Source organism: Prinia subflava, chromosome 13 (genome assembly GCF_021018805.1).
Source record: "Prinia subflava isolate CZ2003 ecotype Zambia chromosome 13, Cam_Psub_1.2, whole genome shotgun sequence".
Taxonomy (NCBI): domain Eukaryota; kingdom Metazoa; phylum Chordata; class Aves; order Passeriformes; family Cisticolidae; genus Prinia; species Prinia subflava.
This window is the reverse complement of record NC_086259.1, coordinates 13986651-14002593: the sequence shown is the minus strand read 5'-3', so window position 1 is coordinate 14002593 and position 15943 is coordinate 13986651. Positions and strand designations below refer to the sequence as shown.

General features: G+C 50.6%; 2 protein-coding genes across 12 annotated transcripts in view; both read right to left on the bottom strand.

The window, feature by feature from the left end:
* Window positions 1–7477, bottom strand: part of CNOT1 (CCR4-NOT transcription complex subunit 1) — a 53891-nt gene extending 46414 nt beyond the window's left edge. For all 8 annotated transcript variants that reach the window (XM_063410970.1, XM_063410974.1, XM_063410972.1 and 5 more), the window contains exons 1-2: window positions 7330–7477; window positions 1607–1883 (exon numbers count right to left, since the gene is read on the bottom strand). In XM_063410970.1, the coding sequence (XP_063267040.1) occupies window positions 1607–1708 (102 nt within the window). In that variant the 5' untranslated portion in view covers window positions 1709–1883; window positions 7330–7477. The remainder of the gene's footprint in view (window positions 1–1606; window positions 1884–7329) is intronic.
* A 972-nt stretch (window positions 7478–8449) lies between these two features.
* Window positions 8450–15913, bottom strand: SLC38A7 (solute carrier family 38 member 7). 4 transcript variants are annotated; one of them, XM_063410358.1, is made up of 12 exons: window positions 15817–15909; window positions 14809–14914; window positions 14225–14658; window positions 13794–13992; window positions 13554–13698; window positions 12753–12851; window positions 12060–12117; window positions 11597–11711; window positions 11229–11376; window positions 10947–11146; window positions 10631–10685; window positions 8450–10537 (listed from the first exon to the last, which is right to left on the bottom strand). In XM_063410358.1, exons 3-12 carry the CDS (start codon window positions 14489–14491, stop codon window positions 10435–10437), a joined length of 1389 nt encoding a protein of 462 aa, XP_063266428.1. In that variant the 5' UTR covers window positions 14492–14658; window positions 14809–14914; window positions 15817–15909; the 3' UTR covers window positions 8450–10434. The 4 variants fall into 4 exon arrangements, with proteins under 4 accessions (XP_063266428.1, XP_063266431.1, XP_063266429.1 ...); XM_063410361.1 differs by having other exon boundaries at window positions 14225–14618; XM_063410359.1 differs by lacking the exon at window positions 14809–14914 and having other exon boundaries at window positions 14225–14618; window positions 15817–15913.
* Window positions 15914–15943: the final 30 nt, after the last annotated feature.

Genomic DNA, 15943 nt, shown 5'->3' with positions numbered 1-15943 from the left:
TGACAAATGCATAAAATATTTTTGAGGTTTTTAAACATATATTCTATTTTTTAAAGCATTAGCTATATTAAATGACTACTGATAGCACATTTAAACAGAAATTAATTCCTCTAGCTTTGCCACTCTTACACTTGAGTGATGTATCTAAATATAAGTGTCATATTGGTCTGTTGAGACAAGAACAACTCCAAGTATGAATTTCCACAACTCTACACGCTGAGATGGAAACTTTGTAAAATTGAGTGAATCATGCTAAAAATTTACCCCAAGCAGTGTGCCACACGACAGAGTTACAGCACATATATTCTCTTCAACTAAAGAAATATTGTAGCAGCAACCACAAAAGTAAAGCAATACCAGGAAAATAAAATTTAAAGACAATAAGGGATTAAAATTTTAGGAATTTAGCGTTGAAATTCTAGATCTGCCTTATAACCATACACAACCCAGTGATTTCCACAGACCAGGCCCCAGTCTCTCACCCCTCTCACCACAGTGAGGCTGAGAGGCCTGGCGGAAGGGTAAGGAACAATCTACCCCTGGTCTAGAGAGCTATGCTCCAAGTGAATGGCAGATCAACCATATCTTCTCCCAAATCAAGGCAGGCTTCAGTCACACCTTCCTGCAAAAACCATCTGTTGAAACTAACAGCGATCAAAAGGACACCATGATCCCAAATGAGCCCCTGGAGTACTGAAATTGCAAAAACATGAGAAAGTTACCAGACCTATTCCATCTTACATTTAAAGAAGCCAGTACTGCTGAAATCACTCTCCTCTCACCTCAAGATAAGCAATGAATGCACTTTTAAAGACATCAAATGTTACAGAAACTCATTGCTTAAGCCTTCTGGCCTTCTAATCTGATTCAAATTGCTGCAAGATTGCACTGCTGCAGGAAAAAAAATCAAGATAAGTCCCAGCTGTCTACTGGGAACTGAACTAAACCAGTTTCTAAAACTAGCTCAGTAGCATTCACTTCCTCCTAAGCACTCCTCTGCAGATAATGCTTTTCAGTCCACCCTGCAAGTCAGAGCTATGTTTAGAAAGGTCAATTAAAACAGAATTCTTGCTCAAATCACAAATATTTTGGTCTCAACATGCAGTTACTCTGCCTGCCATCTGAACACCCAAGGCCAAGACAGTCATCTTGGCTTCACGACCAAGCCATGAGTCACTGAATGAAAAGAGGAAAAAAAACTTCCATCACAGGAGGAGAGAGCGTTCAGAGGTAAATTACAACATACTCAGGCTTTCAGTGCAACAACTCTGAACACTGAATATATATGTTTGCCTTCCTTTCCCAATCACTGTTCTACTGAACGCCCAAAAGTGGAAAGATTTGACCTGGAGAAGTTAGGAAAGCTTTTCATACCACCCTTCAGGAGCAGCAGCTAATCCTGATACTCAACTACAAAGTTAATACTGGACTCAGCTCTGAGCTGTATCTCGTGACTTGGCAAATGAACCAGCAGAAGTATCAGACACACCCTGCAATTTCCAACACCACAGAAAAAGCAAACAGTAACAAACATCAGAGCACACCAGAGCACAAATACAAACGAGAAGAGAAACTCTATTTTGTAGCACTGTATCACTTTACTTACATGCTGTATTTCCTGCTGGCTGGCTCGGTAGTTTTTCTTGGTTAAATTGTCCACCAGGTAGCTGATTTGAGACAAGGCCAGCGAGAGCGAGTCAAGATTCATTGCTGGTTGGGGCGGAAGCAGGCGGCCGAGCCCGGCGCAAAATCACCATTATTCCCCTTTAGTCACCTCAGAGACAGGTCAATTTTTTTTCCCCCAATGAGCCTGTATCTGTTTCTGTGTTACTTGCTTCAGCTCTTTTTTCTCAGTTGTCTTTGTCTGTTCTGAAACATGGCACCTGGAAAACAGTATTAAATTAGATTTAAGTTCTGTAGCAATGTCACATAACTATGTTCACAAGGAAAATGAAGTAGTATTAAGCTTTTACAACACAAGTTCAGTTGTTTTTACACTACCTGACCACTTTTGTTTCTGCATTTTGCAGTCTGAAAGAGCCAGAAAACAGCTCAGTCAGAAGAATGATTTTCAGCACCGTGAGAAAGAAGAAAATGAGATGAATAATGAATAGGACCACAGAGCAACAGAGGTCGGAATCATTCAAAGCATTGATCATAAATTAATATCGAAAATGCACTTTTACCTCTGCTATATTTTGCCTCAGTACATGCAGGCAGTATTGCCTCAACCCTTACACCAAAACAAGCAATTGTGAATGAGCAACACACAAAGAACTGCAATAAACTAACCCTAACATTTGGCTTATACTGAAACAGCTTTCCAGTGAGCTACAACAGCAGAGCTTGCCAGCTTAATAAATTTCTATGACAACACAAAACTTGGCACTTGACATCTCATCTGTTAAATTACAGATTGCCAGTGTGACAAAAATGCATCCCAAAGCAAGTCCTGCATATCCAATAGTGTGAGGAGCCTCGAACGAAGCCCCAGGCTGCTCTGAGAAGCAGCACTGTGCACTAACAGAGGCAGAATCAAGCCGGAGAGTCACTGCTTGGAAGCTCTACCTGATCAAAACACAAAGGTAACTGGGCTTCATGCCAGGAGTCTGAAGATCCCCTTTTCAGAACAAAAACTACTGCTCTGCTGTCTTGGCTCCATGGTAAAAACCACCAGCACACGATTCCTGCCTCACCATGGAAATGGATGGCTCGGGTGATGTGTTTGCCTGGCACGCGGAACTGAGGGCAAACCAGTGCAGGGAGCATTCCTGCAGCAGCACAGCCCGGCACGCCGGGCCTTACACTGGAACCGTGCCTTATTTAACATCTGCCTACACTTCAAACATCAGGAGCAACAAACCCTACCAAAGGCACTGAAGACCATTCTGTTCTTTGAAAAAGTTTATTATGTTACAAATATATGGGTAAATTATTTGTAAGAAAAGTCACATCAACTGACTTCCAGACTTTCCTTATGCCACAGAAAACCCTGACTACTCAATGAAGGTATGCAAGATCCTTCTTATGCAATAAAAGTTACATCTCACAAAGAACAAATTTTCAAGCAGTAATACTGAAAGCATGAGTGACAAGGCAGTTGGTCTCTGAAAGAATTTCAGGGCACATCTAAAACTGCAGAATCACACAAAACTTCCACTTCTTTTTAGTACATCTGACAAGCTAGAATTCATTGCCTTTATATACAAAGATTTTAAAGGCCACTGACTGTGGAACATCTAGAAGGCAGGACTGGCACAAAAGTTTAAGAAGATTTCTCAGTAGTACAATACCTGATTTTTTAATTTAATAACCTTTAAATTCCTCTTTTGGAATAACCTAGAAAATGTCACTGGGTTTGGCAAATACACGCCTTCCAAAACAATCTTACTGGCAGGGCTTAACATCCATGATCAATACAAAGCTTGTGAAAAGCGTTTGTTAAAAGTCAAGCACACAGACCTCAGCACGGTAGTTGCACTTACTAAAACCAGCACTCATCAAGGCGAGCTCAGTCCCATCAGAGCCCCAGATTACAGCAACCAGCCTGGAGAACTCATAGGTTGTTTGAACTGCCTACAGGACATAACACAAAATTTCAACTTGATCCATTTTTAAGGCAGTAACAGAATTTCATAGTTTGTCTTTCAGTCCCCTAGGAAGAAAAACCACATGTGTCTGGGCATTTTTCCTCATACCAATACAAGCAGCACAGCAACCACACCCACTCCACCTAAAACCCAGGGGTTTTAGTACTGAAATTCTCAAGCTGGGCTCAAGCCTCCCTGCCATACAACACCCTGCAGAGCACAAACACTGCACAAACACTGACCATCCCACCCTCCTATTAGCATCTCTCCTGCCTCCCAAAAAAGCAGGGAATGCTTTGATTGCAGAGAAGCAAAACAAGCTTTGCCACCTTCCAACTGCAAAATCTGGCAGTGCCACTGGCCAATCCAAGCTGGAGGCAAAATGGGATTTTTCCTTTCAAGGAAGCCTCTCAAGGAAGAGCCTGAGCAAACACAGACTCAAGGAAGGAACACAATAGCTGAGGTAACAGCTTCCTACTTATCTTCTAAACATATGGTTTGCACCACGTGTGTCCCGACACACAGCAACCCTGACAGCTCCCACGGACACAACATTAACCCCACTTCAGAGGTACAAACCATGCAACCCGACTCAGGAGAGTACAGAATAACCCAGGGAGCCTTGCCTGCAAAGCAGAACTGCACAGGTACCTCTTTGGTCATTCAGTGCAAGGCTAAAATTCAATTACTACAGCACTGATTAAGGAAGCTATGAATGCTATGTGAAGCAGACTTTATTTTTAGATCCATACATCCTTAGTGGGAGTGAATCTCCTTACACTGGCCTCAACAATTCAGGAAGCTTTCAGTCCATGGGACAAACCTACCACGTTCAGACAAATCAGGCCTCAGCTACAGGGAGCTGATTAAAAAAAATTGGATTATCTGGCAAAATTAACTACTTTCAGTCACAGATCCTATGATACAGTAATGGATTAAAATACCCAGCATGGGACTCAGAAGCTCCTACAATATTATTTTATATTGTGCAACACAACTCATTTTAAAGAGATAAAAAATATTTACCAAATTCTACAGCATTACACACTCTGAACACTTCCTAAGGAAAACAACAGCCCATCAGCAAAAAACATCTGGCATCTCTTTTCAGTGGATATTTTTTCAAGAGCAGAGTTCTGTTGTATTAAAATGTAAATGCAATAAAATTTCAGGCAAGAATCCAAAAATTACAAAGTAGAGAGGGCCAATACGAAACCACCCATCAGGTGTGACCAAAGACACTTCCTACTAACCAGAAATCACTAGAAAGTAACTAAGCCTTGATACTGAAGTTGACAAACCTGAAATCTTCCACAAATTCAGAAACTTACTAAGAAAGTAATTTCAAAATTACTTTAAGATAACTTTGGATCTTTTTTCAGAAGTCTGCAGAAGTAACTATTCCCACTGGTTGTCAAGAGTTGTGTGATTTCAGGGCACACGTGCTGCATGTGGAGGATAAAACAGATCAAGTGACACAAGCAGCAAGTGTTTGCTGATTAGGTTCTAAACTCCTGTCACAAAACATCGCATAGAACATGCTAAAGGGACCACTGCTAAAGCTGCTTTCCAGAACAGTCCCTTACCCTCTTTTTAAACCCATAATCAAATACAAAAAATGGAACAAAACACCACACCTCTCTGAAGGCCAACACTGGGAGCAATCCAAGGCAGAAAGATGGTTTTGAATCATACTATACTCTGTATTTCAGGATGTCTACCACTTTGAAACCTACTGAGAAAAAAAAAACCCAGAGTGGAAGTCAGATTAGCAGTAAAATAAGCTCCCAATTCATTTGAGCAGTTCAAACTCAGGTGTTTACAAATAGAAAAGACACCTGAACATTCCATACACTGCAAAGCTGCACCTAATTCCAGTAAACTGGAAGTCACAAAGATGATTAGACACAGTGACTTGAGTTTACTGAGGGTGGCTGAACTGAGCACCTATGTTGTTCCTATACACTCAGGCCAGTGAAGCTGCAGTTTGGAATCCACCTCAAACACATGAGATATGCATCAAACATGACATGGCCGCTTCAGGACTTTCACATTCTCAACCTGGACTGTTAAAAAAACAAACCAAGAAACTCTCACTTCCCAGTTCTCCTTCAGACAAGCACTGCAGAATAAAGTTTCTGCTGGAGAGAAGAAAAGGAGAAACTTGTTATCAAATGCCTCTTGGTTTTTTACCATCCAAAATGTGTTTTAAAACAGCTAAATGCTACTTGAAAAGTCAAAGGAAAACTGTAGAATTCATACATCAGGGATGTGCACAGAAAAAAAGGGAAATGTGGATAAAATAGTGATGGCCTCAACCATGATTCTCAATGATAACAATTCCCAACATGATTTAGTTATGTCCCATCATGGGGACAACAAAACATTACTGTCCCCTTTTGCTAAGTTATGTTTCCACAGTTTCTCTTCCACTTACTCAGCTGAACACCTGTGGCCATTTCAGCATAAATCAAAAACCTAGGAACACTATACAGGATAAACAGAACAAGGTGTTGGTGTTTCTCCAAAGAGACACAAGTAGGCAGCAAACCGGCTGTGAGTTTGGTTTGGAGACACCAGGCCAACAACAACAACAGTTAAGAGTGAACTTAAAAGGGCCGAAAAAACCTAAATAACAAACATAGAAAGGACAGACCAGTCTACTGCTAACTAAGTTTGTTTCCTGTTTACAAGAGTCACCCCATCTGGACTCATCCTGCCCATAACTTTAAGCCAATGCCAAAGTAGTTACCTTTGAAACAGCAATCATTTGGGTACACTAAGAGTGACTTGTCAGAGTCACACCTGTTTTGTTACCTGCTTGAAAAAAAGTTTCTGAGAGCAGTTGCCGTGCAACAAGTGGGATTCAGAAATCTGAGTACACGATGTACCAACAGACTAGTGTTGTATTTTCAGTTATTACCTCACTTCTGTCGAAAATACAGTCCAAACTGTTTGTGGTTTATTGAAATTAAACTCTGAGTACTCACTGGCCTTTCTGTATAAGGAGCAAATAGTACTAATCCAAGTTAGAAAACTATTGTAAAGAAGCTCTTGTACCGATACAGCATCTGTCGAAACACCCAACTGTTGCTATTTCTAGTTCAGAATTATACAAGGCCATTTTACTGGTCAGCGTTTTCTTAACTGGAAGACAGCACTGAGAAGGATTTTTCTTCTGTGGTCTGCAAGAAGGTTATGTCACCGGATTATTTACTACAGCTCACTTTTTCCGTATTTTCTGCGGGCAAGTCACAACAACACCGATCTCCTACGGAGGCCGAGCCCGGCCGGGGCAAGCCCGGCCCGGAGTCCTCAAAGCTCCACCTGTCACCACCGGCGTTACACAAGCGCAGGGGGGGGAATGAGCACAGCTCCAGAGCTGGCGGTTTCCCCGCCACCTCGCGACGCTGCCGCCGCCACCTGCCCCGCCACCGAACCGGGAACACCCGCGGCTCCCGCCCCGGACCCTGCGGAGGTCCCTCTGTCGCTCAGGGGGGGCCGCAGGACCGAGGAGTGCGGGGCGAGAGGGCCGCGGGTCCCGCCGCTGCCTTTAGCACACCCCGGAGGGCGGCCCGGCCAGGCGGGTGCCTTCGCCGGCCCCACTGCCCCCAGCGCAAGTCGGCCCGGCCCCGCCGCCTCCGGCCCCGTCCCCACCGCCACTCCCCCCGCCCCGAAGCCCGCGGTGCCCCCACAGCCACCCAGGGCCCCCCCGGGGCCGGGCGGGCGGCGCTCCCACCTCGGCGGTGTCGTGAGGGCCGGGCCGGGGCCGCTCGCGCGCTTCTCTCGCGCCGCCGCCGTTCCGATACAAAATGGCGGATGGGGTCGCGCGCTCGCGCCGCGGCCTTTCCCCTCCCCCGTCCTCTCGCGGGGGGAGGACGCGGGGGGAGCGGAGGGGCGGAATGCGCGCGGAGCAGCCGCGCCCCCGCCGAGGAGCTCTCGCCCAATCAGAGAGCGGGGCCGCGTGGAGCTGACCAATCAGCGCCGTGAGACCTCGGGGGAGGGCATCCTGCCGCCCTCCGCGCGGAGCCTGAGCCGCGCGCCATTGGCCGGGAGGGGACGAAATCCTTCCTACTCTCTCAGCCAATCAGAGCTCCTTAGACCTCTCGGCCTGCGCGTGCGCCCCAATGGCCAACCCGCGCTGCCGAGGCCGGCCAATGAGCGAGGGCCGTCGCGCGGAGGCGGGGCGGGAAGGGGAAGTGGCGGGCGGTGCCAAAGGGCGCGCGGAGTCATGGCGGGGGGGGGGTAGCCCTCTCCGAGTGGTGCGGTCCGCCCCGTTACCCCTCCCCTCGCTGTTTCCATCCCCCCCCGACGGTGGTACAACCCCAGGAACGGTTCCCCACCCCGTGCAGCGCCGTGGTACAGGCCCATGAATTGATGTCCCCTCCCCCGCGCTGCCTTGGTACGGCCCAGGCGCTGTTTCCCCACAGCGCGGTGGTTGTGGGTCTGTCAGAGCGCCCGGCCTGGGCCCCGCACGCTCCAGGGGCGGGTTTTTCCTTTCTAAGGAAATCCTCTCTCTGTTTGCACCCTCCCGGATGGTCAGCTTCAGTCCCGAAGAGGAAACTCCCTTCAGTTCCTTCCCGCCCGTCTCAGCCACACCACACCCGCCTGCCGGACCCGGCGTCGACACTGGGGTGCCACATCGGGACCGGAGCCCACAGACCCTCCTCTGGCATCCCCCGGCTCTGGGCGCGAAGATACCTCGGAGGATGAGGGCCTGAGGAAGGCGGTGGGACTTGCCAGTTCCACACCATCCATCCCAAAGCTCGGAGAGCTGGGATGGCATTTCAGGATATGGCTTCATCCTGTATCCCACCCGGGAGCATCTCCCACAGAAACCACTTAGTGCTAGCCTGACACACGCATCACAATGTCACTTTTATTAAGTACCCTCCACTTTCTGCATGTACAAAATACATGTTAAAAGGCCAGTGTTTGTAAACGGGAGCAGTAAGGCAAACAGGAACAGCCACCTCCGGACCTGCCCTGCCCTGAGCCACAGGGACACTGCGGGAGCACCAAGGGAGCCTAGGTGTTTCCCAGGTGACATGAGACACTGTGTCCTCCTCCACCTCGGCCGAGTGACGTCCTCATGCCTAGCACATCTTCAGGAAAGCCAGGGCCACAACACCCACCAGGTATCAAACCTTTTCATCTTCATGCAGGGTGGGCACTGGAAGGCATTTTGGCATTGGCATCTGCTGAGCTTCTCTGCTGGGCTCTGTGGGAGGTGGGTCAGTGCTCCCCACATCCAGGACAACTGGACATCTTCTTTGTGCCAAAGGGTCCCCAAGCTCCAGCTCCTGCTCACAGGCAGGAGCCTGGCAAAGGGGCTTGGGACATAGTTGATGCCATACAAGTGGGGGTTTGGTGGAGCCTGGTTTTGTCAAAAGATGGGGGCACAGATGCTAGAGATCCCTTGGAAGAGGCAGGAGGGATCTGTGCCTTCACAGCACCCCTCAAACATTCCTGCTGTGCTTGGGGCTTTTCTTCCTCCTCCATCTGGGTCTCCTTGTCCCAAGCAGCAATGGGGAGGTCTCCATTTACACGCTGTGCTAGTAAGGAAAGACCAAATGTTTCCACGTGGGGAAGCACCCACGTGCTGTTGCCCCCCCTGCAGCACTGGTTGCAGTGGGACATGCTGAGAAGTACAGGAGCACAAGCCATGGTTCTCCTTCCCACCACAGCCTGTACTGCTTCCAGAAGATGCAGGAGCTGCAGGGCCAGGTTTTGCACAAATCTGGGCTGAACCCTCATCATAGATGCATCAACAGCTACACCTGAATTTCTCCTTTCCCGAGGGTTTTAGAAAACAAACAAGATAAAAAGAAGCTCAAAGACAGAACAAGAAAACTTCGGTGTTGAGGTTTAACGCCCCCAACCAAATCTGCAGCTGGGGTAACTGCTCAACCAAAAAAAACCAGGAATGAAACTATAATCCAGACAGGCAACAGAGGGACAGCCCAGAGCAACACCAGCCATAAAGAGTGTAAATGACCAAGAGAACAATATAAAACAAATTAATATTGACTGCTTTATCCCAAAAGCATCCCTTAAAACCTGGCCCAGTACCATTTCCTGGACACCTGGAAGAACAGGATTGTAAATCTGGAGAAGAGCTTTGCCCTGTTGTAGTGGCTTCAGTAGGTTGATGCAATCATAGCAGCTTCTCTACTGAGTGAGCAACCCCTGGCAAGGAAAACATTGCACTGGCATGTCCCTACCCCAAGGTCATTCTGATCCTCAAAAGAAAAATCCCAAACAGGCCGAAGGCAACCCTTTGTAACACGAAGTGCAATCCCCCAGCAGAGGGAGATGTGAGAGTAGGGGCAGGAGACTGGCAGGAAACCAGAGTTCAAACCAAACATTGAGACAGAATAGGACTATGGGGGTGTCTCCCTGTCTGATAAACATGATTACTATTTTCTTTTATGCAGAACACTGCTTCTCCAAAGTTGGGAGAAGGAGTTTTAGCTGTGGAGAGGAGCTCCACCAGCACAAGGGTACACAGATTAGAGCAGCATGGCTTTGCAAACGCCAACCACGACTCCTTAGTGATGTCTAAGGGAGTGATGTCTACCCCAATGGGCAGAAAGAGCTTGCAGGTCCCCTTGTAGTGTTGCTCTGGCTTCACCAGGGAGCCAGGGCTGAGATAAGCCTGACTGCCTGGTGCCTTAAGACAATGAGATACAAACCACCACAGGGCTTGTTCAGCCAAGCCCCAAGTCACAACGGCTCTCTTAGATCTTCCCAACACACTAACATGTTTTCTTCCCACTTCCCTTTGGTCCTAGGGGAAATCTCCATTCCCTCAGCAGCAGCAGTGCAGTCCAGCCTGGAGGATTCAGGCTGTAAGATCCACGAAGATGGCATTGGCAGTGGTCTGTCCAAAGATGAAGGCTCCAAGGGTGACCATGAACACCCCATAGCTGACCTGGGCCCACCAGCTGTGGATGCAGGAGGACAGGGCATATTTAGAGGGGTCCTCCACCCCAATATCCACAGGGGAATGGGGGAGAGGGGAAGCACATTTCAATTACCTGATTGCCCGGGTTTCTTGGATCTCGGAGAGCTTGGCTTGAATCAAGCAGAGCCCTGAAAGGCAGGAGGGGCAAATTAGAACCAGGTGAGGACTGTCCACTGAGGACTGAACATACACTCCATAAAACAGGGAGCACTCCCTATTATAGAGCACCAAGTCCAGCCAAAACAGTTGGGCTGCTGACTGGCCTCACACTACATTTTTGTCCTCCTCTAAAAATCTCTTGATTCCTGTGTTTCCATCCTGCCCCTCCCTGTTTGAGACACAAGGCCATGAGACCTTTGTCAGCCCCTGAGCATCCCAGGATGCCCTACCTGGGAAGACAAAGATGAAGCAGGCGGCCAAGCCCCCAATGACAGAGATGACTTTGCCAATATCAGGGATGAAAAGAGCCAAAAGGAGTGTCAGGAGGAACCAGCTGATGGTCTGAAGCAGGCGTCTCCTCCGCTCCCGAACCACATCCTCCTCCACTGTTATCCCGGTATAGCGGAGCCACAGACCCTCCAAGACAGCCCTGTGGGCACAGACCCAGGAGAGAGGGCTTTCCTCGTGCTGCTCCTTCTTCCCACACCAGCCCCACCTCTCCCAGTGCTCACCGGCCACAGAAGTGCAGGATGGGGTAGGATGTCAGCACACAGAGGATGATGAAAGCCCGGGCGAGGGCAACAGGGATGTCATTGGAAGGGTAGGACATCAAGACATCCTGCTCCACGCCAGCTCCAAAGGTTAGGAAGCCACAGATGCCTGCCAGGAAGGAAGCAGTCAGCAGGAACAGAGACAAATCTCCTGAATATCTGTTTGAAGGACCAGACTTGGATGGATATGGCACAGGGCACATTGCAGAAGTGTTCGATGGACTCTCCTCCCTTTTCCCTCTGACCCTTGCTGACCAGGGGTCCCTGCCCTCACAGCTCACAGCCACTCCAAGGACTGTGCCATACCCACATGGTGTCCCCTCACTTACCAGTGCCTGTGTAGACAAAGAGAGCAATCACCATGGCTGCGGTCACCACTGCCCCCCAAGTCTTCACCTCAGGCTGCTTCATGCTGTTAAAGACGGGCACGCTGCTCACATGGCACTGCCAGGACACAGAGACAGTGGGGATACATGATGGGCTGAACCATGAACATGGCATCCTACTCATGATATTCTGCATTTGTTGTGATACTGTGACCCCCCAGGTTTGTCACTAGAGAAGGGAAGGGGGGGGATAGGCTGCTCTGTATGTCCTAGTTTGGGTAAAATGGATCCATCTCTATCCAGTGGTGGTGAGATGTTAAAAAGGCTTCAGCTTCCTTGCACAGCTGTGCAGTGTGCACACGGGCAGGGTTTTAGCCAATCACCAAGACAATCACACAGGCAGGGTTTCAGTCTGCCACCCGAGCAACCACAGGATGGAAGAGGAGCGCCAAGCTCTTGGCCTTACCTGAAACCCAAAGCAGATGGTGGGCATGGCATTGAAGACAGCTGTCCAGGTGGAGGGGCTGGCAGGAGAGAAACACCCATCAGTCAGACCAGAATCCCCTGTGACCCCCATCCAGTGCCCCAGGGGAGGATGAGCTGGGAGTGCTCAGTGTCTTTGCCATTACTGCATCCCCCCACCCAGAATGATCATTGCATGGAATGAGGTTTTCTGGGACCTGGTACTGCCTGAAGACCAGGGCCTTTCACTGAGACAGAAACAGCCAAACCTGAGCATACAAAAGTAATACTCCTGCACTGGATCCAAAAATATATACTGTGAGGAAGGGAGTAAGCCACAGTGGTTGTGCTGACCAAGGAAATAACCAAAATCATCCAAATATAGACACAGCCCTTGTTGCTGGGTAAGCACAAGCACTGCACAGGGAATCCAGGGCCTGGATATGTCAGAGGTAAAAGCCAATCAGTGCTGATCAAAACCTGTGATGGAGCCATGGGGACCTTTAGGAGGTCCTTTTCCTCCTCTTCACCACCTGCTCCTCTGAAACATGCAGAGGTGCAGGCACTTGGGAGCTTCTGGCAGCAATATGCAGAGTCCCAGGGATGGGACTGATGAAAGATTCATCCCCAGCCTTTGCAGCCCTTGCTCCCACAGCCCTGCCTGGCTCTGCAGTGCTGTGATGGCACTTGCTCTCACCTGGTGGGGATCTCCACAGGCACCAGCTCCTTGTCAGGCCAGATGTACTTGATGATAATGACTGCTGTGACATACCATGTGCCAACCACACTGAGGGAGCTGTGAGAGGGGATAGGAGGCTGTGAGTGCTCTGCCTCCCCACTTCAGGCAGCGTCTCTCCTCCCAGCTTCTCCATCCCCATCTTCTGCCCTGCACAGCCCAGGCTACCCCCCTCCTGCCTATCAGATCCATTTTTGCTCTCCCTTCCCATGGGAATATGCCAGGAAATGTCACCTGCTGTCCCCCAAGCAGGCGCCAACACAATTCTGTTGCATTTGGGGGTTATCCCATGCTTCTGTGAGTGGCAAACCTGCAGACTTGGGTTTTGGGCTGGAGAAGGAGGTGAGTGTTGAAGCAGTGACACTCCTTGGTGCCCCTAGTCCAGCTCCAGCAGCCAGGTCACACCAAGATTCTTGGTGGAGCAGGGCTGGCCTGCAGACCACCCAACCTAGGGACACTTACTGGCTCTCCTTTCTGCTGGATTGCCAACTCCAAAGATAGGAGACAATGTAGTTGAAAGCAGCATTCCCTGCTTCCTCCACCATGCAGAAGGGAGGGACACAAGCCCTGAAGTACGACACTGTGGCTGCACGGTGCTCAGCTGCTCCTCTGCTTCACAGATGGAGAAACTGAGGCATGGGAAGGCAGATGGTGAGTGGGCAGATATGGCACTAGAACTACAGCTTTTCCAGTCCCTGTCCTCTGCAACTGTGCTGGCTGGCCCACCCCAACTCCCAGCCCCAGAGGGTTCTTCCCACCCACCTGGCATATTTCTGGAAGCCAATCTCTTTGGGGATGGAGAGGGGCAGGATGAGGAGGAAGGCAGTGATGCTGATGGTGAACTTGCGGTCTGTGTACCAGCGGCTGCTCCCAACTTCCTCAGGCTCCTTCACCAGCGCAGCTATGACTGTGGGGACAACCAAGATGGTCAGGTTGGCCCTTCCAGCTGAAGGGACAACAACTCAACAACTGATTACTATTTGCTCCATGGGCCGCTCTTACTCTTGTCCTCCTGGTCCCCAATGATGATGAGGAAGGCGATGCAGGTGCCGAAGGTGTAGACAGCGATGGCCACCTCGCACAGCACACCAGGCACCTTCCCACAGACAGCCCACACAACCTCCTGGTAGGTGCGCTCATTGCTGGCCTGTGAGCAGTACGCCAGGATGACCAAGCCTCCAATGATGAAGATCAGCATGCACTGGGACGGGTGAGAGACAGGGAGAGAACACTGAGCCAATAACACGGCAAAGTCACCTGAGCCACCCCAGGGAGCCACCCCTGAATACACTGAGCATCTCTGGTGCACCTTACCCAAAAGAGCTGCTTCCTAGGAGTCTGGTCCTCCCCAAGCCCTTTCTGGAGCACCACATGTTCCTCCCATGCACCCTCCCAGGGTGGGATAGGAGACTGTCCCTCCCCCACTCTCTCACCATCTGCAGGGTGATGCCTGCAGCCACGCCACCAGCCATGCTGAAGGCAGCAGGGAAGTTGAGCAGCCCAGCCCCGAGGGCAGCGTTGACCACAATGAAGACAGCTCCCAGAGCTGACGTGGTCCCCAGACCATTTCCTTGGCTCTCTGAAGTTTTGGACACCGTCTCCACACTAGGGCTCTGCAGGAGCCTGGCCCGTTCACCAGCATCGTCGTTCCACTCCCAATCCTTGTAGTCACTGTTGATGCTCCCAGTGCCCTGAGCCATTGTCCCTCCTCAGGTGTCCCTCCTCATCCACGTCCCACTAGTGGTCCTGCACCAGGCTCAGCCGGGCACCTCGAGGAGCGTCCTCCGCCAGCGCTGGCTCCATCAGGCAGGAAGGGCAGCAAACAGGCTGGAATGCAGCAACACAGGAGTCAGGCACTTCCCTACTCCTACAAGGGGATGAAGAATGACACTGTGGAGTGTTAAATTATATTAACAAGGGACAACCTGGGCATCAGGTGGGGGCACAGGGGAACTGAGGGTCTTAGCTTGAGGGGGTCACAGCACACACACACCAGCAGAGATCCAGCACAACTCACCTCTTGTCCCTCAAATCGAGGGAGAGGACACAACTGCTGTCGGATGGGGGACTGGACCCTGGCTTTGGGGCTGAGGAGCTGCAGCCTCACAGCAGCATCTGCCTTTCTGTGGACATGAGACCCATTGTCATGGCTCACTTCCTGATTTCCAAACCTAATTTCTGCAAGCTCTGCAAGAGCAGCTGTGCACGTGCTCCTGGGTAAAGGGCAAGGCTGGGCTCAACAGGAATGACCTGTGTGCAGCAGAAATACTGTGTCAACAGGAAAAGCAGGACTGGCCCCTTCCAGTGCACCCCAGGGTGACAACCAGCAGGAGATGATGTCTCAGAAGCTTTTGGATCTGAAGATCTAGTGTTTCCAACATCACAGCCCTTGGGGGCTGGAAAGTCCAAATCTCATCCCAGTGCCTCTAAGCTGGAGGAGATCTACCCTCACAACCTGGCAGAATTTTGCAGGAATCTACATGACCACGGGAAATCTCTTTTCAAGGAAATATGGTTTTTATTCCTAGAGAACATCTACAGACTTTCTGCCCAGCTCAGTCCTTGCTTCTGGGCTATTTAAACTCTGTGCTTGTGCTATGAATCCTCTGTAAATATTTCTGGGGAAGGGGAGGAAAGGCCGCCCTGTGGCCCGTGGGTAGGAGCTTGGAGGGACAGGCCGGTGGGTCCGCGTGGGCTGAAGTTCCCACTCGGCCGAGGATGCTGCAGGGGGTCGATGCTTCTCCCACGGCCTGGGGGAGGATGCTGAAGGGTGTCCTTTCCCTCCAGGCAAAGCCGCCATACTCTGGCAGCCAGAAACCCCCGGAGCAGGCGCTTCGCCGAGGGTGACTCGACAGACCCGCGGCCCCGCTCGGGCCCCGGCGGCGCCCCCCGCCCGGAGCAGCAAGGCCCGGAGCCGGTGACCCTCAGCCCGCGCTCGCAGGGGAGGCACAGACTCCTGCCCTAGCCGGTCGCTGGGTTCCCCGCGTGTGTCCCCCCGGTCCGTCCGTATCCCGTCCCCACTCACCAGGCGGGGAGCGCGCTCTGCTCCGCTCTCTTCGGCTCCGGCCCCAGCCGAGCTCGGCGGCAGCGGCGGCGCGGCGGCGGCCCCGCCCTGCCCGCTGCACGCCGGGGGTTGTAGTCCAGTCCCGGAG

Excerpts from the sequence above, each read along its gene's own strand:
- SLC38A7 (XM_063410359.1), bottom strand. The coding sequence starts at position 14,491 with ATGGCTCAGGGCACTGGGAGCATCAACAGTGACTACAAGGATTGGGAG. Across the intron at positions 13,993-14,224 it reads CAGGCATCACCCTGCAGATG|TGCATGCTGATCTTCATCAT; the intron begins GTGAGAGAGTGG and ends CACCCGTCCCAG. Across the intron at positions 10,538-10,630 it reads CAAGAAACCCGGGCAATCAG|CTGGTGGGCCCAGGTCAGCT; the intron begins GTAATTGAAATG and ends CTGCATCCACAG.